Source organism: Gavia stellata, chromosome 33, assembly GCF_030936135.1.
Source record: "Gavia stellata isolate bGavSte3 chromosome 33, bGavSte3.hap2, whole genome shotgun sequence".
NCBI classification, from domain to species: Eukaryota; Metazoa; Chordata; class Aves; order Gaviiformes; family Gaviidae; genus Gavia; species Gavia stellata.
In genome coordinates this window covers 3,907,898-3,930,839 of record NC_082626.1, presented here as the reverse complement: position 1 = coordinate 3,930,839, position 22,942 = coordinate 3,907,898, and the positions used below count along the sequence as shown (strand labels likewise).

The 22,942-nt window shown below is 43.2% G+C and overlaps 1 protein-coding gene across 1 annotated transcript; it reads left to right on the top strand.

Moving 5' to 3' along the window:
- The first annotated feature begins 1,810 nt into the window (after positions 1-1,810).
- Positions 1,811-21,465, top strand: LOC132320035 (E3 ubiquitin-protein ligase RBBP6-like). Its single transcript, XM_059832134.1, has 10 exons — positions 1,811-1,976; positions 5,598-5,638; positions 15,410-15,498; positions 16,392-16,505; positions 17,414-17,583; positions 18,338-18,441; positions 18,815-18,937; positions 19,081-19,159; positions 19,254-19,311; positions 20,652-21,465. The coding sequence occupies exons 1-10, from the start codon at positions 1,811-1,813 to the stop codon at positions 21,463-21,465; spliced, it is 1,758 nt and encodes a 585-aa protein (XP_059688117.1).
- The last annotated feature ends 1,477 nt before the right edge of the window (positions 21,466-22,942 follow it).

Sequence of the window (22,942 nt, the reverse complement as noted above, 5' to 3'; positions counted from 1 at the left end):
AGCAGTAGCCAGGAGCTACAGAGGCAGAAGAGATACTGGTTCTAACCTGTGCGGGGGGTGTTAATGCACTTAGAATACACTTTTCAGCTCAGGTTGAGGGTAAATCCTCGAATGCCCTTTCTCCACCTATCTAATATTGCCCTGGTCGTTGTGCAAATAGGGTAGTAGAATCTTCAAATAAATCTGAATCATGTAAATTATTTCCTGTTAAAGGGTTAGCCTGTGCCGGATTTGGTTGATAGGTAATGCTGTAAGGTTCAGACGCAGGGTAGATGACTCTGAGCCTATCGGCCTGTAGCGACAACCAAACTTTTAACATTATGGCTTCCTGCCAAATACCAAGTTACTCTGTCTGCGAATATCCACATTGTCTCGGAGTCTGCAGGGCCTGATAAACTCCCTCCAGGAAGAACTCTACAGCGTGATGGCTTATTGCAATAGGATTTCTGTAAGGGCTTCTGCAGCATCTCCCTTCCACACTCACTGGATGTGGTATATAGTAAGGTTTTGGAAGAATCTGTGGGGGAATACCAATAGCCTTTAGGCATAGGAACAGATCTATGGAACAGATCCAGCGACAAACCCTTCTTGGCAGAAGGGCGGTATGCTTCCTTTCTTCAGGGAAAATTCGTAACGTAGATGCCCATCCTTGTACCACTGAGAATTCAGTGGGACTGATGCCTAGGAGAGTTGATTTCTGGCAAAGCATGGGCTTTTAGTGCATATGCAACAGTCGGGCTTATTTGCCTCTGCTGCTGTAGTTTGGACTGTGGCTATGGCCGAATGATGGAAAGAATACGTATACTCCATATTCCACCGCTAGGGCTGTGGCAGCAGCAGCTGTGATGATTGAGAAAGCAAGAAGTATTGTCCTGGGGCACCTCCTAACGCTAATGGTTTGTTCCTTACTCTTTAGTCCTCGTCTCCAGCGTTCAAGCAACTGTGGTTGGGCCACGGTTGGGAAGTACATTGGTTTATGGCAGCAAACTTAAATGGTCACTGGCTTCTTTGACTGAACTTGCCCTAAATGCACCAAGATCCGCTCAAACACCCAGAGATGTCCCCTCCCTTCGCTGGCCCTGCGGCGTGGGCAGCCGAGCGCCACAGGGCAAAGCCCGCTGCATCTCCCCCAGGCTGTCTTGCCCTGGCTGGCTGCTGAGAGGAGGGGACAGCAGGTGGTGACAGCCTGGGGGGTGACAGGAGGGAGACCAGGCGGTGACAGGCCTGGGGGGTTACAGGACACCAGGCGGTGACAGGCCGGGGGACAGCAGGGACACCAGCGGGCTGGGGCAGTGACAGGCCCGGGGCTGACAGGCGGTGACCCCGACCGGTGATAGCTCTCCCCTCGCGGTGCTTGGCGTTAGGAAGAAGATGGCGGGGCCGCCTCGGTCACGTTAGGTGGGCCTTTAGTCATAATGCGCTGGGTCGCATGAGGAGGGGGGTGTGGGTGGGCGCGGTGTGCCATTGTGCATGCGCAGTGATGTGCTAGCCACGCCCCGTGCAGTTGTCGGCCGGGAAACCCCTCTGCGGAATGTTGAGGCAGGGGCTCCGGCGTCGCCATAGCGAGCGGTCAGGCCTGGAAGCGCTGTGTGCGAGGGAGGGAGCGGAGGACAAGCCGGGGGCTGCAGGGTCCTCTCCCTGTTGTCTGCCTGGGCTGCGAGGAGGAGCTCAAGCTCAGCCTGTGTTGCTTGCTCCGACCCCCTCGGTGGGCCCTTCCCCGAGCCGCCGTGGGCCCTAACGGGCGCAGAGGTCGCAACGCCATCTGCCGTGGTAGACGCCGTCGCGGAGCGGGCACCGCCTGGCCCTGACCATGTCTTGTGTCCACTACAAGTTCTTCTCCAAGTTGAGCTATGACACAGTCACCTTTGGCGGCCTCCACATCTCCCTGTGCGACCTCAAGCGCCGGATCATGGGCCGTGAAAAGCTGAAGGCGGCCAACTGCGACCTGCAGATCACCAACGCCCAGACCAAAGAAGGTGCGTGGAGGCAGCGGGCGTGGGGCCTTGGGGACCGTGCGGCTGGCATCGTCGCAGATGGCCCCACGGCAGCCGTGGCCTGCGGGACCCACACTTTGTGGCTTGTCCCCACGTAGCGTGTCTCAGCCTGGGACCCATCCCGCCGGCGTGCAGGGGGACCAGGAGGGCAAGCGGCACCGGGGTTTAAGTGGGCCGGGAAGCCATAATGCGATTCGGCCACGATCGGTAGCTGTGACTTGTGTTGGGGGCCTCACAGAGCTGTTCTTTCATAGTTGCTGTTCTTTCGTAGTTGCTGTTCTGACAACAACCTTCAGATCTGTGTTTTAGAGGCGGAGCTAGGTGGCGAAGAATGTGTGCTTGATGTGCGACATGTAGTGCTTACAAACGTTTTGGTTTCCTGGAATTCTTCTAGGTAGAATGATAAGGAAATGTGGGAGGATAACTTGTAATAACAAACTTGCCAGATTTCTTTGAAATCTGGTGGAGGAAGCTGAAAGTGATAGAAATGGAACAGATGGCTAATTGGAAGACAAAAAGTGGGTTTGGTGACTTAATTTTGTCTTCGACTTGTTATACTCCACTACATTGGAAAACTGGTTTTGTGGCTGTTACAGAAACTGCTCCCTGCCACGTTTTGGATCAAGAGTGAATCTGTGAGTTATAAGCTATACAGAGCCTTTAAAGCCTTGAGGACACTTGCCCATGAGTGTTCTCTGTATCTAAATTATGCTTTGGAATTTCTTGTTAATATACCTTCTTTTCTACACCAAAGACATTGCCATTCAGATGCTACTGAGCATCATTTTCATCATCCCTTTCTACCCGTGTCTTTTTCTCCTGCTACTACGTGTTAACCACATCAGGGCAGTACTGAAGTTTTATGGCAGAACATTTATGGTCAATATACATAAGAAATGTTCTTAGAGAAGGCATATATTCTTTTAAATCTAGTAAATGGTGCTTGATTCTTGGAGGTGATAATGGTTTTGTATTACTTAGTATGACATTTCAGTTTGGTAGTCTGCCATCTTGGTGAGTTTGAATGGGATTAAATACCTTGGGTTGTGACTTTTCGGAAACAAAAAGACTTGTCAAGTGTTTTCATTCCTTAAACATGAAATTTCTTGTCTTTTTCCTCTGGTTCTGTGACACTCTTACAACCATCTTTTCTTTAAAATGTGTACAGGTGTTTTTTTCCTCTTCCTGTGTGATGTATTAAAGCTTAAACAGGATAATATGTATGCTGTGGGGACCGTAACTTCAGCCCTACCCTTTAGAGTGGTCGGATCGAAAGCTCCTGTGTATCTACAGACATTAAAACTATTTTCAGGAGAATGGTTGCGAAGAGACTTCACAGCACAATGTTAGGGGTCTTAGGGATGCCATTGGATTGCATGACATGCGTAGGTAGTGATATGTTTCAGAAGTCTTGAATTTCTCTAGTAGCATTGAATACAATTGTCAAGAGCTTTTGAACAGTGTTTAATTGGCTTGAAGGGCTTTGCTGCAGAGGGTCTCTGAATTTTGTCTTCAGATGCTGATGTCCTTTCAGCTTCACAAATGCTAGCGGGCTGAATGGCCAACTGGCTGACGTCACTCCTGTAATAGCTGGGTCTGTGTCAAACAGAGCCTTAAAACCAGAATGGTGGATGGTAATAAACTGTGATGGAGACCAATTATTATCACCAGAAGGAGAAATGTTTCGAAATAGGCCAAACATGTGGATTCTGTTATAGCAGAAACTGTTATCAAGTCATATAGCATTCTGTTATAAAGTTTTAGAACAAAAACTTATGCTCGTAAGTATGTTCCCCCCCAAAGTGTTACTCTATATCCATAATACCAGTTTTACAAAGTCTGTTGCTTTGTTTTCATACGTAATCAGAATCCACTGAAGGAAAAGTATCTGCCTCACTAGGTTCTGTTAAATGTGGTGTTGCCTAAAGGTGAAGTTAAAGCAGGAGTCTCTTCCCTGCTTTAAAGAGCATCCCTCTTGTTTGACAGTGACAAGATCCTCCTCTAGGCAGGTTGTGTTGCCCTTTGGCCGTTGTAAAATGAGTATAAAATCTTAACACTGCGTATAAGAGTGACACTGATGCTTATTGAAGCTTTCCTAAGGGTGTTTTCCATGTGAAAAGGCAAAAATCCCCCAGTGGTTTTCAGAGCAAAGCTAGAGAATACATTTCAGTGCCATGTATATGTATGCCCAATTTCTGGTTTCTCTGCGTGACCGTGAATTTCAGTTTTTGTAAAGCAGATGTAGATGCTTAAACTCACCTTCAGAAGATAAAGGGAAACACTAGACCCGGATATTCTGCCTAAATGGGATGTTTGGCATTCTTGCACGTGGACATAAAGTATTGGGGTTTTATAACGTTGCCTGTGCAGGAGTCCTGACTAAAGGCTGAAATGATCGTGGAAAGAACAAAGTGAACCTTGAGTGAAGGTGGCCTACTTGTTCAGATTTTGCCGAGCACTCTAAGCTTTTACAGTTCAGTAATTGTTACTTTTCATCATGGCAATCTAGTAATAGAAGCAATGCTAATATAAGCTAAAAGGAAACAGGATTTTAAATACCAATGGAAAAAACTGATGTGATGGACTCTCTTTAAGATGCTGGGGAGGCAAAATGGATGGTTGGGACCTATTTTAAAAGGTGCGGGGGGGTGTGGGGGGGTGTCCTCTTCCATGCTTACTGCAGAGGCAAGTTCTATAAAGGCAGAATTCCCTTCAAAAAGCCTATACTCGAGAATGATGCATTTAAACTTGCCTCCTTTTAATTTGATCTGGATTTCTTGACCTGTCTTTTACAATAGATGTTCTCACAATATAGTGGAAGAACTGCAAACTCCAGAACTCTTGAGTACTCTTGCCTGCCCTGTAACATTCTGACTCCAAACACTTGGAGAATGTGCTATTCTGCTTTTCTGCTATTCTGCTTATCAGGCAAAATTAAAACCCAAACAAAACAAACATGAGACTCTGGACTGGTCTTAATCTGGTGATTTGTGGTCTGGACCAGAAGGAATACTCCGTATGACTCCGTTCAGCAGGTAGAAACAGCTGCTTTCGGCTTCCAGAACTGCAGCTGGCGTGATCTACCATTGTTTGTCTGGGCGTCAGTGCTGTTTCCATTGAAATGCAAAGCACTGAGCAGCTGAGAAGTGTGGTTGTTGATGGATTAAGCCCCAAGAAATAGGCAGCCATGGCAGGCTCTCTTCTGTGTTCTGTCAGTCTGGAGCACTAGCAGCACAGGTGAAGCATTTTCAGTTAAGAGCTATGAAAGCGACGGCGCAGAGTTTTCGTGCTTTAGCTAAGTGCCTGGTTTGCTGCAGGGCAAGCTAGGCAGGCTTTAGAATCTGGTTTATGCAGGTGAGACTTTGCTGTGGTTTGTTTTTCTCCAGAGGTCTATTGGTTTTGTAGCCTAACGGAAGCCCAAGCAACCTAAGCTAGATGAGGAAAGAACCTCGTGCATTAGCAGACTCTCCTTTAGTGACCTTTGAGACCATTTTGCTGTTGGCATTCAAACTATTTTAAAAAATGAGGGAGATTTTGCTGCTTGTGTTTGATTCTCAAACCTGAATTTATGTTGGTTTATGTCTGTCTTTATGTTGTTTTCAGAATACACAGATGATCATGCCCTGATTCCTAAGAACTCATCGGTAATTGTTAGAAGAATCCCTGTGGGAGGAGTTACAGAATCACAGAATCACAGAATCAGTACGGTTGGAAAAGACCTGTAAGATCATCGAGTCCAACCTGGGGGGGGGTGGGGTGGGGAAAAAAAAAAAAAAAAACAAAAAAAAAAACAAAAAAAAACCCCACAACCACAAAACCCACGCCACACAACAACAATAACAAGCCACAACCCACCCAACACCACACAGCACCATGTCCATCAAGCTACATCCCACAATGCCACATCCACACGCTCCTTGAATACCTCCAGGGAGGGTGACTCTACCACCTCCCTGGGCAGCCTATTCCAGTGTTTCACCACTCTCTCAGTGAAGAACTTTTTCCTAATGTCTAGCCTGAACCTCCCCTGTCGCAACTTGAGGCCATTTCCTCTAGTCCTGTCACTAGTCACTTGGGAGAAGAGACCAACACCCACCTCTCTGCAACCCCCTTTCAGGTAGTTGTAGAGAGCGATAAGGTCTCCCCTCAGCCTCCTCTTCTCCAGGCTAAACAACCCCAGCTCCCTCAGCCGCTCCTCATAAGACTTGTGTTCCAGACCCCTCACCAGCTTCGTCGCCCTTCTCTGGACACGCTCCAGCACCTCAATGTCCTTCTTGTAGTGAGGGGCCCAAAACTGAACACAGTATTCGAGGTGCGGCCTCACCAGAGCCGAGTACAGAGGCATGATCACCTCCCTGCTCCTGCTGGCCACACCATTTCTGATGCAAGCCAGGATGCCGTTGGCCTTCTTGGCCACCTGGGCACACTGCTGGCTCATATTCAGCCGGGTGTCGATCAACACCCCCAGGTCCTTTTCTGCGGGGGAACTTTCCAGCCACTCGTCCCCAAGCCTGTAGCGTTGCCTGGGGTTGTTGTGGCCAAAGTGTAGAACCCGGCACTTGGCCTTATTGAACTTCATCCGGTTGGCCTCAGCCCATCGATCCAGCCTGTCCAGATCCCTCTGCAGAGCCTTCCTACCCTCAAGCAGATCAACAGTCCCTCCCAACTTGGTGTCATCTGCAAACTTGCTGAGGGAGCACTCTATCCCCTCATCCAGATCATCAATGAAGATATTAAACAAGTTAAAGCTACCAGCAAAACCTTTGTTCTGTAAGTATCCATAAAGCATTGTATTCTTTGTTAGGGGTTTCAGTGTGTTGACTTTTTTTACAGATACTAGTTTACAGAGGCATTCCGCTTGTATCTTTCTTGTTAAAGCTGCTGTTAAGTTTTGTTGTCAGGGGGTAGATTTTAGCGCATCTGTCCCAAAGTAGACTTACATTTTTTGGCCTGCTGGGGCACGGGGTTCGAACTCCAACAATGGTAACTTGTAAGATGATTCTGTGGGGTTTGTTCCTGGGGTTGACTGTTCTGAGATCCAAGTTGTAGATCCTGTTCCCTCTAGGTGGAGAGATTCCTTATTATATGTGTTTGCTTTTATTGCTTTTATAGTAAAGAGAGATACGCACTGTAGTGTAAACTTGTAATTTGTTCCCGTCTCAGAAGAGTCTGATTCTGAGTGTTTAACTATTTCTTGCATTTGGGGGAGGGGGGCGGGATATGGCAGGTATTCTTACGCCCCAAATCTGGGGGTTCTGCATACTAGCTATAGAGGAAAGACCAAGGGTTGCCAGCTGGCCAGCCAGGCAAACAAGAATTTCCATTCACAAGTGATTCCTATTCGTTTCCTAAAGACAGTGCCTGTTTCAGGCAAGAGAAGAACAACAATATCCTAAAGTGTATTGCCTTTTGTGCGAGCACGATGAAGGAACAGTTAATCCTTTCCAAACTTGAAACTCAGTAAGCAGTTCCGCACGTTCCTAAATGTTACTGGTTGTCTTTCTTTGTCTGTTTTTACCCTAAGCTGGTATCTGTGCTCCAGGTTTTAATTCTGTGTTCCTAAGATTTACGGAGGACAGAGAATCGGGTGTACTGATTAAAATTACAGCTCTTCAAATGCATGTCATGTATGTATTCATACAGTCCCGTTCTGTATCAGCTACATTAGCATTGTTTGAATGGCCATGTTTTCCAGCCGCCTTAAAGGTACGCCTCTCCACCACAATCAGTAGCTATTATTAGCTTGTGGTTTTGCCATGTCTTTCTAACGTTGGTTCTCATAAATCAAGTAGACTGATGAGTTACAGTGTGTCTTGAAGAAACACTGCAGCAGCGTGCTGGTGCCCATGAAGCATTTGCAAGCAAAAACCCCTGATTTTATGTGGCTCTGCATGTAAACTTTGGGCATATTACTGCAGTAGCTGCTGCAGTGCTTTCAGGCACTGCCTAGTAATTCGGGACGCCACAGCGTTGTGCTTATAAACGTGGCCTTGTTTGGGGGGGGTTAATCGAAATACGGATGCTTAGTGCTGTCTTGTCAGTGCATCCTCCCTTACTGGTTGGATGTCACCCTCTCCTGCTATTGTAACGCTGCCCTAAAACGAGAGGATAGGTGCTGCTAGCCTCAAAGATCAAATAAGTAGCTGGATGTGGGGGTAAGGAAGGAATGGCACTGCTGTTCTAACGTTGAAAATTAACCAGGCAGATTGGCTTTCTATTCCTTCAGCTGGAAACATTGCAGAAACAACTGGTAGAGTGGTTAACGTTTGGGAATGATGAATGTGTGCTGTAATGGTGGAGAGGCCTTCAAAATGCGTTACTCGCCTTGGAGTATGTTCTTCAGGGTCAGTGGATGAAGAAACCCTTGTGTGGCAATCTAAAGTATCTCCTCGAACTTGCTCATCTTCAGGAGGTACATGGCTCTAACTGCGAGCCCGGTGGTGGTCTAGCAGTGGCAGGAAGCATGAGCCTTTCTATTTGGACATCAGTTCCACAGCAGCCTTTGAATTGCCTCTGCTCATGGGACACTTTGGATGATGTGTGAATGGTTTGTTAACGATATCAGTGGTTGCATGTCTGATTCCTGATGAGCAGCATGCAGATACAGATCAAGGAGTATGTGGAAGCTCAGCAAGGTTTCAAATGTAATAAGTATTTCCCAAGATATTGTAGCATTTACAAGATTTTCTTAAAGCAAATTCTGGCAATTAAGACCTTTTTTTTTTTTGTCACAGGGCTCCTAAAGCGCACAAAACCCTGGGAACTGCTTTCAGGTGACATTTCTACTACTATTTTTAGTCAATGTAGCATATGTAACCCATGTAGTATTTTGGCACTTTCATGGCTAAGTACGGTAGATATCTGAACACAGTGCTTGGGCTGCCACAAAGAAACACTGTTCTAAAGACTGTGCTGCTAAAACTGTTGTTATTTCTTTGTCAGATGACTGATTTTTTCTCTTAAGTAAACTAGCACTTCAAAGGGTCTCGACTACCCCTGTTCTTTCTTAGAAACTAAAGTACTCTCTCTGGTAGCTATTTGTAAGACTAGGGCGGGATATAGGGATTGGCTAAAGTTACCTTCATTATCTTGAGGGTTGAGCATTTAAGAACACAGAACTTAACGCAGCAGAGACAAAATGTCTGTAGACTTCCTCTTGCACTGTTGTGTTCTCGATCTCTAAGTCTTAGAGTGATTTCAGACAAAGTAGACGTGGGATTTGGGGGGTGGGGGGGTGGTGTTTAATGCATTGAATGTTATCAAAAGAGAGAGACGAGTTTATGTATAGGAAGAAATTTCCCCATTCACTAGCCTATCAGAACAGAATGTTTTGATGTTCAGGTTTTATAATGTGTTTTCACTGCTTGATGTTGGGTACAAGTGCTTTAAGTTCTCATCTCCTTGATTTCTTCTTCTAGAAGTCGAACTGAGCCAGTGAGTGGAACACCAAAAGCAGTATGTAAAAACACCATCTCAGACTTTTTTCTCCACACTGCACTTAATTCTCAACAATGTAGCCTTGTATTAATTTTCCAAACATTAACTTAATATCTTTTCCAGTAAACCATAGTATATGTTGTGAATACCACGTATTGGATTCAGCATAGTAATAACTGAGTCATGCCATCGTTTGCACAGTTCTAATGTGAATCTTGCTATTTGTGCCTAGTAATGCATTGTGTTTCACATTGAATATGCCAGAATATTTCCTGAATGACTGTGTACTGTGCAGGTAACGTATGACAATTTTTAGATCGTGTAGGCTCAAGGTTTGCACAGTTGAACATGGTGCCATGTTCTACAGCTGTCTGTCGACAGCTAGTAATCTGGATGTTGGTATAGGTTGTTGTGTGCTTTTTGTTTCTTGCAATAAAAGGTGTTTGGAGTGTATTTTTTGCCATTTTCACATTCTGCTTTTTCTTCACTGGAACGGTGTGAGGCATTACACTAACCCTGGATCATTGGATCTGATCACTTGATAAGGTGTTAGGGTAACTTAATCTAGAAATTCATGAACTCTGGGTCTGTGTTCTGTGAAGAATACAGCCTCTGATGCTCGTGGAATGGTAGGCAATCAACTTAAAATTGAAAACTTTTTGTAGGTAGGTCTAAAACCACTACGTCTAAATCTGACATCCATAATTCTATCACTGATTGGTTCAAATTCCTTTTTGGACATGAATGCCTCTCATTGTGATTTTGAGTTAGTTTAACTGGCCCAGTGACCCTAGCAGTTAAAGTAATGCATTTATGTAAACCACGTTTAGAGTATTTGGTCTAATTCTGATGGGGTTTTATTTCCTGAAAACAGTTGTTTTCCTCTTTGCTTACTAGCATGTGTATAAACACAACTCTCATGTTCAAACATTATTATTATTATTATTATTATTGTTGTTGTTGTTGTTGTTATTGTTATTGTTATAAACATTAGCCTCGTGTGCTCCCTGGCATGTCTGTGTTACCTTTCTAAGTAGCATCTTACCATAAGCTAACATAGATGTCTCAAAAAAAAAAAAAAAAAAAACCCAAACCAAAAAAACACAGAAAAAGGAAGACTCCTGGAGTGGGAGGGAAGACTTAGTGTTTGTTAGAACTAATTAAAGTAAATGAAAGACCAGGCAAAAACATTCCCTTCTTGTTTGCTCTGACTGTACCTGACATGGGTTGTGGGTAGCCACAGGGAGGGTGGAAGCCTTGCATCTCTCTTTACAAGTCCTCTCTCTCTCTCTCACTGTCAAAGCACGGCAGCCTCAGGTGCTTCTAGGCTTGGAGGCACAATGAGCTTTATTCTTAAAGCTAGCTCAGGTCTTGGTCTGAAGGGTGGGGGGTTTGTTTTCTTTGGTTGGTTTTTTAATACACGTATTTCTGTAGGTATTTCAAAGCAGAACCTGGACCTTACTGTGGTGGGAATAAATCACTGGAAAGCTTGCCAATTATTGTTGAACAGTAAGGCAGCAAAATGAAGTTTAGTTAAGGTATTTTTAAAAAGGCTGCACAAAGCTGATACTTTAACTCTTCCTTCATTGTCTTGCTGTTATGTTAGCTGTTGTTGTTGTACACTTCCAAATTTGTGCTGCTGGCCTACTGTTACTACAGCCAAGGCAAGAAAGGGGATCCTTTTTGGTTTAGCATTACTATGTCAGTAACTGCAAGGATCTCTAGTTGGAATTTGTCCTTAGAGGCTGCAGAAATGCAGAGAGTCGTGCCCATCGTTTTAGTGCTGTTGAGCACAACTGGGATCCTTCCTGGCTGAATTTTTAGTTTAGCCAAGCTGTCGGGTTTTAGGAAACCACTGTAATTTAAATGTAGCACCCCAGCAGTGAAATTAGCCTTTTCGTCCTCTGTTCTGTCCCCTTTCCCACTTGCTTTGTGTTAGTTTCTGTTTAGTCTTCTGTTTGAAATGGGAGTTAATACATTGACTGTCGAGTCTGGGGTTTTGGGTTTAGTTTTTGGTGTTTGGGGTTTTTCCCCCCCCAGTTCTTCTGCAGTATTACCTTAGGGCTGTATACACGTTTCATGGAGATGTTGTTTCTACTTGACTAACTGGAGGGACTGGCAGGAAATACTCCAGTAGACATTTAAAGGGAAAAAAAAAAGACACAAGAATGTCGGGTGATTGGAAGGTGGCCGTTGGGCAAACGTACTAAATAGTACATTAATTATCTATTTGCTGCTTTTGATAGCTGTTTAGTAGAAAGGAGTGCTATCACCTCTGTTAAGAAATGAGACTGTTGCCTGCAGGCCATATAATAACCGCTTCCTAAAAACCAGAAGAACTAATTAATAGTTGATTAACTGCTCTGTTTCAGTTACTGGTCAATATTAGACTGTTTAATGCTAGACTCCAGTCGAGAGCTTTCCTCATTTCTTGTTTGCTGCTGAAAAAGCACCACGTGACAGTGGTTGTGCCTGCCAGGAGAGAACATAGGCCTGTTTTCCCACAAGTAAAGAAGAGTGGCATGCGGAGCTGTTCAGTTTACATGGTGAAATTTTTTCCATGTTTTTGAACAACTTCAGACATCGTAAGCAGTGATTCCGGTGTCTTTCTGATAATGTTTTACTAGTGTAAGCTGAAGTGCTGTTGGTGGCAGAATGTAATTCAATATGCTGGAAAAGGAACAAGAGAAGAGTTACCCTTTTCACTTGTGGCAAAACTGCCCTTCGGTATTAGTTCTCACTAGACACTGCAGTCCATTACTACCCCGTGGCCTGAGGACTTCATTCCTGCAAGCTGTTCCAGTAGGCAGCAGGGAGGGAGGAGTGTGGCTGCAATGGAGAAAAAAATGACAGGATTGTGCTCTGAGTCCATGTTTTCATCATCCTTAGAAATTGCTTTTGGACTGGTAGCAGGGAGAATAATATTAAATTCTCACAGTTCCATAACCAATTTGGAGAGTATGGCCTGTGGTCTAATAAAATACAAGAAATCAGTTTTTATAGGCTACTCTGTCATGGTAAACACCTTTATTTCAATACTTTGAGCAGTTTCTTTTTTTTCTAGACAAAGTGGTGGGTTACTGCTATGGCTGATGTTTTGGGTTGGCATTTTTATTGGGGTTTTGTGGGGTATGGTGAGTTTGGCGTTTCTAAACTTACTGACAGGAGGGGCAGAGTTCGTGTTTCAGGGCTGATCTGCCTGTGCTTCATTTTCACCGGCAACTAGACTGCGTTCATAAAAAGCATAACCATGTGCATTTATAAATGAGGAGACGTTCACTGATTAATTTCCAAACTACCCTGAAAATAAGTTTCCTGTAGTGATGCTTCCTTCTCAAATAAACTTAAATTTTTTTTCAAATCCTTTTTTTTGCTGAAAATTGGCAGCTTCCTTAGCCCTTTGACTTCTAAGCAGTTGTAAGCATTTGACAAGGGTCCCTCTCTGAGATACTCTGGAGCAGTAAGTTGATCTCCAGCAGGTTTGGTTATTGTTGTTTCTCCTCATTAACCACATAGGCACTCTTAAGCTGTCATAGGTTTGGACTTTGTTTTGAGCAAATACAAATTACACTAGGTTGGAAATGCCTCTTTCCGTGACACTCAGAGGATATAGTGCAGACTTTCAGGCTACAGTAGAGGTTAACTATTGCTATGTTTTGATTGTAGAACTTGAACGTGTGTTTAATTTTTTCTGAACAGATTGATGACTCTTCCGCACCGATTCCTCTGGCCCAGCTTATTAAGGTATCTCGAGAGTCTTGTCAAATACTTTAAAAAAAAAAGGGTTTGCTTCGTCTTTTTAAATCTTATACTGTGATCTGTAGCTGGATAACTGTTGTAATGTGAGCAAAGCTTGAATGTAGTTTTTAAGAATTTAAAGTATTTCTTTTAACTTCAAAGTGTGTGTGTATTTTGATACTATCCTGTGAAGAGTAGTCGCCAGTTTGGGAAGATAGAAGGGGAGTACCTTAGCAGCCTCAACGTAATGTTGCAGTATTACTCGTCTTCAAGACACAAAGAAGCAGCACTTCAGAAGCTGTTTACCATTTTTCATACCTTTCGTTAATTTTGCACTGGAAACTCACACAATTTTCACAGAAGAGTTTAGTTGGCTCTAAGTTACGGACATTTCAGGGGGTTTGCAGCAGCCAAATTAGAGGCGTTTCTGGAACGTGGACAATTGCATGGCTATTTTTCAATTTCTAGTCATTATAGTTATAGATCCATTCTTTGAATGCTGCATGATTTCATAAATCAGAGTAGCTAGAGAGTGGACAACACAATAGACTTTGTTTGAACGCAGGCTGTGTCAATTGTGTAAATATACCTAACTGTTTATAGGACTAGACCAAGGGGTACGTGTGGCATATTAGCAGATGTGACCTTCTGAAACTGTTGTAATGCCATGTTTTGCCATGGAACTGCCTGCATTTTTTGCTCAACAATGTGTAACTTTCTCTGGGAAAGCACTAGTGGTGGCACTTTGTGAAAAGGCACAGTGCTAGCCAATGAAATGACTAGTCTTTAAAGTTACAAAGATGAGAGAAGGCAGGGCCTAATGCAGAGGAGCTAGTTCTTTGTTCTGAAAAGAAAGGCTGGAGTTCAGTTCCGAGAAGGAGAAAGCTCTTCCCACTGCTACCTTCTTCCATCTCTCACTGCAGAAATTAAGTTGGGTCCATTTGGCAAAAAAAAACAACAAACCAAACACAAACAAGAAAATTCCTTGGGAAGGTAGCCAGCAAAAGAAATTGGTCTCCATTAGTGCTGTCCCTAAACGTGTCCTTGTTTCCGTAAACTCCTGTGAAGTTTTACTCTAAAATGTGGAAAACTGTCCAAGTGGTGTACACATGTAAGCTTTCGAGAAAATTTAAGTATATCAGAAAAATGCAGGGACATAGCATAAAGCAGCTCCAGACTGTTACTTCCTCTAACCTCTTTTGTGCAGACTGGCTTAGCATGGAGGCAATGTGTTGTAAAAACTTTTCTTTTTGACTCTTAGTATGTATTAAATGCCATCTTTGACTTTTGCTCTATTCCTGGGAACGTTTTGTGGGGTTTGGATGTGTTTTGTAAACCGTTTGGGTTCACACAAACTAGTCAAGTATCTGTAAAGTTTTCTGTAAACGTTAATGGAAGCGCTCTCAGAGATGTCGATCTGGACAATGTTACTGTCTGTATGAAACACCCATTTAATAAAATGTTGAAAGTAGTTGGTTGCTTTTGTGAATGCATGCATAGAAGAAGAAAAACATGAGTGGTTGGTCGGAATGATAGGTGCTTGAAAGTCCACATCATTTACAGTCACTCCCTTAGAGCCTGCTTGTACCTGGACTAGTGTGTGATAAAAACATTTGAACAAATACTACTTAAAAACAATCAGCTGCCGTCAATAATTGGAAGATCTAGTTCTGCATAAGGTTTGGATTACAATTTGTACGTTAAAAGGACACAGTCAGCTGGAAAAAACTGCAGGTTCTGCTTACTGTAGATTAATCATTTAACATAGAGAAGTTAGAGAAGAATCTTTTGTCTTGCTGAGGGGTTATAAAAAGCTTGATTCCTTCTAAGGCTTCTGTGTCTGAAGCTGGCTTTCAGCAAGGAGAAACAACCTCTCCGGCTCTTCAGTTGTGTGTCCTTTTAATGCTGCAAAATGTAACTAGTGATATTTGCATACATCTTTCTCAATTAAATGTACAGTGGACATCTTCTCCTTCAAATAGTCTGGAGCTTAAAAATCAGTTTAAAGGCAGTGGATAGTCTAATTTTTTCTACACATAGCTTCAGTCCGCTTGGAAGAAAATGGGATCGATTAGACAGGTCTTTAGGTAAGGTCCAAACAGAGCCTAAGCAGCTGTTTTCATGCGACCTCAGCGAGCGTTGTGCTGCTCTTTACAGGACTGGGTGAGTGGTGCTGTCTTTGGCTGTGTGGGCTTAAATGTGGTTCTAATGTGTGCATCCAATAATTACCTCTTAAACAGACCACCAATCTGGCTGAAGCCAATGCTTCCGAAGAAGACAAAATAAAAGCTATGATGATGCAGTCTTGCTGTGGATATGATCCAACCAGGTAAGTGCTGATAATGTCAAATCTGTTCTTTGAAGCTGATGGGAAAATGGTAGAGATGTTTGTTTTAACACAAGAGACACATGCATATCTTCTTCTTTTTCTCCCCAAAACCGTTTAGTTACATGAAGAAACCCTTGGGTCCACCTCCACCGTCATATACTTGCTTTCGTTGTGGAAACCCTGGCCACTATATAAAGGACTGCCCGACAAATGGGGTAAGATTGTGGGGGACTTCTGGTCTTAGTTTTGTTTTTTTTTTACCTTGGCAGTTAGGTAACAAATAAATGAACACGCATATGAAGAGTTGTTTCTCTTGGGGTGAAATGCACTTTATATGGCAATGTTGCAAAGCCCTTCAAAATTCAAGGGAGACTTGGAATTACAAATGTGAAATTTTCTTTTTTCTAGGTCATAGACATTAAATATGTCCATAGATCTTTCTCTGTGAACTTTCATGCATATTTTTATGTATTTCAATATTACTGGGAATTTTTGTGGTTTTAACTGTGGTTTTAATGACAGTTCACCATTTTCTGTATTTTGTATAAAACCAAGATGTTTCTGTTGACCCCATCTATTGAATATTTGCGTGTGTTAACTGCACGAGTCTCTGGTTGAGCTGAGGGATATTTCACCCTGGAGGAACCTGAAGTTAAGCCAAAGAATGTCGACTGAGTTCAAAACACTGCTCCAGCCTTTGGAACATCCTGACGATACTCATTTAGGAAAATCAGTATTTCAGCTGAGCAACCCTTACGCTAGGCAAAAGGAGAGGATGAAAGGCTTTGCTGCGTAAAATAATCACTGAAATGTCATTTTAAGTGCGGGTCATCAGATGAGATATGTCTGCATGGCTTTTCTTAACAGAACAAAAATTTTGAGTCTGCTCCCAGACTTAAAAAGAGCACAGGAATTCCAAGGAGTTTCATGATGGAGGTGCAAGATCCCAACACAAAGGGTGCTATGCTGACAAGCACTGGAAAATACGCAATACCAACTATTAATGCGTAAGTATGGCATTAGTTGGACTGACCAAAAAGTGAACGAGCGAAACCATGCGTGAATGCCTGAGTGGCAATGCAACCAAGTTGGCCAGCCTCTGTAGTTACGGGGGAGGAAGCATTGTCATTGTGTCTTAACCTTAAAATCGGTGATACTTTCTAGAACTCACATAGAGTGGTCCTACTGTTCGTGCCCCTGAAAGTTGGTTCAACTTGTGGTGTGCTAAGAATCTGTATTTCTGCAAAACATTTCAGTCGTGTTCACAGAGGAGTCGTTCTCTTGGAAAGCTCGTTTTGCTTCTCTTTTATGTTTCAAAGGCTTCTTGCAAAATTTAACACAGAGCTGCTGGACTGAGATTTCCTCCCCCTCAGACTCTTGTCAAATGCCATGTGTGAAACAGACTGAGGTTTTCCTGTTGCTCTAAACTAAGAAAATACTACTGTGTGCTGACAAGAGTGGCTGTTTGAAAATGCACTTGGCCGCACTTCTGCTTTTCTGTCGTGGATCTCCTTTTGTAGAAGCTGCACCGTAGACTTCTTCCATTTATAAAACGTAATTATTCGGAGACTAACTTCATCCTGAGCCTGCCATTTACATTTAGCCTCTGGCAAAGGAGTGGTGGGATTCACTTCACCTGATTTCTAGCTGTCAAAAAATGATTTTTGTAGTCTGAGCTCATCTCTTAGTTGATCCCAATGAATGGGAGAGTTCTGCAGAAGGAAAAGTGTTCCCCCCTCCCTCTTCCAGTATTGTGGCTATAGGAAAGTAGTTTAAACTAAATGCCGACTTTTTAGAAGCCAAATGTGGAGTGAGCAGAGTTCCATCTATTATCTGCCCTTTGATAAAAGCTTGGAAGAGTTTTCCTTTACCCATCTCTGACTGGTTTCTTTTTCCTTCCCCACCTGCCCTCTAGGGAAGCTTATGCTAGAGGAAAGAAGGAAAAGCCTCCCTTTTCACCAGAGGAGCCCTCCTCCTCCTCCTCCGATGATCCCATTCCAGATGAGTTGTCATGTCCCATTTGTAAAGAGCTAATGACTGATGCAGCTGTTATTCCCTGCTGTGGAAACAGTTTTTGTGACGAATGTAAGTGTTACTCCCATGTTTGTTATTTCAAAACATCACGTCTGATCTTCTGAAAGCAGAAGTAGGAGATAACGCCATTACTTTGTTGCCAGTTCTACTTAATACTTGAGTATCCCCTGAATAGGAAAGGACTCCTCTTGCATAAAGGGAAAAAAAAAGGCAGAAACCTTTTTTCCCTTTTTACATATCCAGGTAAATCCTCTTTACATGTGGAAGGACGAGTATGAGAAGAGTGCGTAATTGTGCAGGTGGTTACAGTATTAGATATCGAATGCATTTAGTTTGTCGACAGCCCTTTCTCTCATACAAAATTAGATAGCCAACTCTGGTGACTCACTGTGGTCTGCCACAAAGGGCATTTAGTTAGGCATTTAATCCACATTCTTCTCCATGGGACAGTTGCTTAAGACCTTCAGAACTCAAACCTACTAATGCTTTTTTGAGATGTGTTTTATTCAGGAGCCTTGAGGTTGGGGACTTCTCATTGTACTAGGTAGCGGAACAAAGACTAGTCGAAACATCAAGACACAGCCTACTCTACGACTTCAAATGTTACAACAGTGAAATTTCAAAACTCTGGAGTGATTTGCTGCATACTAGAAGTTATTTACATTACTGAACATGGAGAGCTTCATGCTCTCAATTCAAGACCATATTCACCCATTAATCATATACGTGTTTTTATACTTGGCTAGAACCCCCCAAATTGCCTTAGTTTGGCTAAAACTATTCTGATGATTCTAATGATTCACAGGTATTAGAACAGCATTACTGGACTCTGAGGAGCATACCTGCCCAGCGTGTTATCAAACCGATGTTTCTCCTGACGCTTTAATTGCCAACCTGTTCCTACGCAAGGTAACACGATGCCTTTCACAGAAACTGTTTGTAAGAAAAGGCAATTTGTAAAAAGCTGAAAGGGAAGAAAAAGAGCTTAAAAGCTGAAAGGGAAGAGACAATCTGGCAAGTTCAGGTCCCACTTTTGTTTAACGTGATTGCCTCACTTTCAAGTTTGGAGCTAACACTGAAGTACTTTAAATACAGATACTCCGAGTTACCAATCATTAGTATCAGGGTTTAATGTGATGTGTTCATATATCTGTACATCCATTTCTTTTAGGCTTGATAGCATTTACAGGAAGACACAAGCAATTTTACTCTGTGCAGGCCTTTGTTCGTCCCTCTACTGAAGTTTCCTATTAGCTTTTTGTCAATGTTTTTCTGCCTCTAGGCTGTGAACAACTTCAAAAATGGAACTGGCTACACAAAGAGGCTCCGTCAGCAGATTCAGGAGCCACAGCAGCCGCCGCCACCTCCACCACCGCTCCTGACTGTTACACCTCCTGCTGCTCTGGTGAGTGCCGCTGAACTTTCTAAATCTTCCTCTCTGTCAGCCAGCAGTTTGTTGGAAGAGAACGTGAGTTTTATTTCAAGATATGCAGTGATTCTTGTATTTTAGTAGAGCTTATTTTCCGACTGTTTGCATTGATTCACAAGGGCTATCAGGTTCCTGTACCAAGACAACCAGCATTACCAAGCCTTCTGGGCCCCCAAGGACAATCAATACCCACCACCGGTAAGTAACTATAACTGTAGAATTTCTTTAAAAAGATGATCTTCAGAGAAACTGAGTGGGATTTTTTTTCTTTTCCCTCTCCCCACTCCAAAAGGTCGCCCAATGAGTGCCAGTACAATTCGCTCAGCAGGTGGCAGACCGGGCTGGGAGCTGTAAGTATTCCACAGAAATTCAATATATTACGACTTGTAACCTGTTAAATGAGGCCGTAAAACAGCTTACACAACAGCTGGTTTATAATGCAAAACGTATGCACAGGTCGTTGTGGAGAGTACAAGTGGTAATTCATTTTTAAATGGCTTCATTTGAATTGGCTTTAACAAAGGGGATCTGTGCTTGCGGTAAGATGATTGAAAATAGAACTCCAGTACGTGACCGAAAAGAGGACTCTGAAAAATCAACGCTTTGTGAGGAAACCATAATTACATATGAAAATGAAATACAATTAAAGGGTCAGGTGGAAAGCCAGCCTTTTGATTACTAGCTGAACAGGGATGAAGAACTTGATTTCCCAATAGAAGTCACCCTCCAACATTCTTTTTTTTAACAACTTAGTTGATACTGATTGAGCAAAGTACTGGAAGAGTCAACGCTGTCATTTTATGGCAATTTTGAATTTCTTCTATTTAGTCATCTCAAATAGCCAAGCTGCTTTCTCTCAGTTGGAGAGAGAGGAGTCTGTGGTATCTATTATTGCAGTGTCAAGTTAGTCCTTCCTTTTGGTATATATTTGTTATAGATAGCTGGTCAGGGTGTATTGTGTTTATAAAATCTGAAAGATAAAACAAAAACCAGGATCCATCCCACAGACTGTCTGAAATCTCACATTCCGTAAGCAAGCAAAGAACAAGTCAGGGACAAGAACAGGCCAAACACATCATCATGAGCCAACAACAGAGGAAGCGTATGTGGAAGAAGTTAAAAGAAGTTTGAGAGAAGATTAGTTCATATCTGTGCAGTACTTTGAAGATCAGAAGTGGGAAGTATTAAGCATATCAAGGAGTATATCACCGCAGAGGAGCGGTGGGCACTCGGCACATGGGAGATGGAAGTGATAGTGATAGTGCACTGTAGCCATTAAGACTTGCTCTTTTTGCATCTTACTGCAACAAAAATGATTTGCACTGCATGTAGCTGCGGAGTAGTGAAAAATGTGCGCGTTCACGTGCCAGTAGAGGCCCGGCTACACCACCGTAAATCAATCAATAGCTGTGGGAGATCGATCATGTGATAGAAGTGAGTGGAAATAGACTTACCCTTCCTGTATGATTTTACAGTAACAAAGCAGCAGCTGCTCTGTCTTGTAAGCAGAAACTTTTGCAAGTTCTGCAATTTGCAGTAGCGTTATGCCAGCAGCTGAAAGAACCTTTGACGTAAGCATGTGGAGAGGAAAAAAGAAAACAAACCAAATTTGGGAGGAAAAAAAATGGGGAGAGTGACTGTTTTGAATTAACTTATCTTTTTTGTCTGTGTGTGTTGTGGTGTTTTTAAGGCCCAAGTCTCCCTGTAGTGCTTCATCTTCCTCTACAAGTTTGTATACCTACTCCAAGTCAAGATCCGGTTCTTCCCGCTCTCGCTCCTACTCTCGGTCATTTAGTCGGTCCCCTTCTCGCTCCTACTCACGATCGCCGCTGTATGCAAGAAGAGGCTACTTTTCTCCAGACAGGTTTGGTCCACCTGGGACCAGACGAGAGAATTCACCATATGCTCGGGGACGGAGGCAGGATTATCATGGTGGGCAGAGCCACCAAAAGTGTAATACAGCTGGAAATTACCCTGGAAAAACTTCTGGAAGAGAGAGGCATGGCATCAAAGATCCTACAAAATCAAAAGAGAAGGAGGTGGAACATCGACTGGGAGGTGACAAAGGAAATAAAGACAAAAAGCACCGGAAGAGAAGAAAAGGGGATGAGAATGGAGGATTTCCCAATGCTGAGTGGTTAGAAGGAATGAGAAAACCAAGAGAGCCACTTACAGCAGAAGACGTGAAAATGGACTCTCTGTTCATGCTCCCAAGCAGAGATGATGCCACCCCTGTGCGAGGTGAGCCTATGGAAGCAGGTTCTATGGCTTTCAAAGCAGCACCTGAAAAGGAGAAAAAAGAGAAGGATAGGCCAGAAGCAAAAACTGACAAGACAAAGCGGAAAGTAGAGGTGGCTGTTCCTCCTAAGACAGACAATATAAGAAAACCAGCAAAAGCCTCCCAGGAGAAGGTGAACACCGATGGTGACAAATCCCCTCCAATGGAACCTGCTGTGAAAAAAGTGAAGGAGGAGCAGCCAACCTTAATGCGTTTCTGTTCTTAATTCATCTTCATATTCTCTCTTGCAAAACAGTTTTGAACTTGTGCATGCTCTTCATGTTGGAAAAAAGCACACAGCATCAATTAGCTTTTCTCAGTGTTTAGCTAGAGCTGCCAGCCTTTCCAGAGCAGCGCTCTGCTGTAAAACTTATTTTTTGTAAAGAGAGCAAGAGAAATCACACGAAAACATCTGCCCCATAACAGCCCAATTAAGTAGAAGCACCAAGGACTGCAGCTGTGACTTTCAAGTAGCTGAGCTGGGCTAACAGCGAGATGTTCAGATAAGCTTAGTGCGCTGACTGAGACCATGTATAATTAAAAGGGCAGCTTTCTCTCCAGATTTCTTATTTGGGAATCCATAAGCGTTGATTATGGATTAATGGAATGGTTTAGTTGTAGTCCAACACTATTTGTTAATTCTCATCTGGGGATTTGCTGTATTAGATAGTACTTTGACAGTGCCGTTTAATTCTAGTTTGACTGAGTTTAGAATGGCTTTAATCTTAGTAATACAAGTCACTTTGGTTTTTACATGTAATAAAAATACTCAGACATGATTTCAAACAATAAAACAACATACAATAGAAAGAAACCTGATTTGTTATGTTTTGAGTTAGATGTGTTGTCTATTACAAGGCATGCCAGGTCACTGGAAATGAACTTGATTGGTCAATACAGTAGACAGCCCCCTTTTACATTTGCTTTCTCTCTTGTATTGAATGCATCAAAGAGCTCCAGAAAGTAAAGATCAGAAAAAAGCTGGGAAGGTAAAAATAAAAAGAAACAATAGTTATTCAAGACATAAGCCTCCGAAAATATGCAACAGTTTAGTTGCAGGAGTATAGCATATTGGCGTGTTTGACTAAGAAAGAGCAGAAGGTGGCTGACAAACTCAGGGCGCAGCAAGGATGTTCCCTCTCCATGTTTTAAGGTTTCTCAATCCTTGGAATGAGACTTGAGAGTCCTCTATGGTTTTTTCCTCCTCTAGCTCCAAAGTAAGCTCTTTATCACTTCATCGTAACATGGCTGCCGTACAGCTTTGAAGAAGGAAGGATTAAGGGTGAAGAGTGAATGAGAATTTTCTTTTTTTTTTTTGGGGGGGGGAGGGGGGAGTTGGGAGTGGAGGGTGGGTGTTGAAGGGAAGAGCTTCTTTTTTCTTCTCCAGCAGTCTTAGCGGATGTTGGCAGGAGAAATCCTTTCATTGACTTCTTTATGGGTTATTATTGAAGCTGACATAAAACCTAACTTGGAGGAAATCATACAAAGGCTTCACCCACGCGACCCGTTGCACTGAACTCCAGAGGAGAACGGAGTCCATGCTTCAACAACCATATAGCTCAGCTGGGTGCTGATAGGGGTCCTCCTGCACCTCCTTCAAGAGGAACAGCACCCCATTGCTTCCACTGACAAGGTATAGCCATACGGGTGCTCCAAACCAGGCCTTGGTTCTGCTGTGCAAAGGGACAGGGCTAAACTAGTTT

Bases quoted from the DNA above. Each gene is read 5' to 3' on its own strand.
- LOC132320035 (XM_059832134.1), top strand. From the start codon at position 1,811: ATGTCTTGTGTCCACTACAAGTTCTTCTCCAAGTTGAGCTATGACACA. The intron at 16,506-17,413 runs GTAAGTATGGCA...CCTGCCCTCTAG, and splicing joins GCAATACCAACTATTAATGC to GGAAGCTTATGCTAGAGGAA. The intron at 18,442-18,814 runs GTAACACGATGC...TTCTGCCTCTAG, and splicing joins CCAACCTGTTCCTACGCAAG to GCTGTGAACAACTTCAAAAA.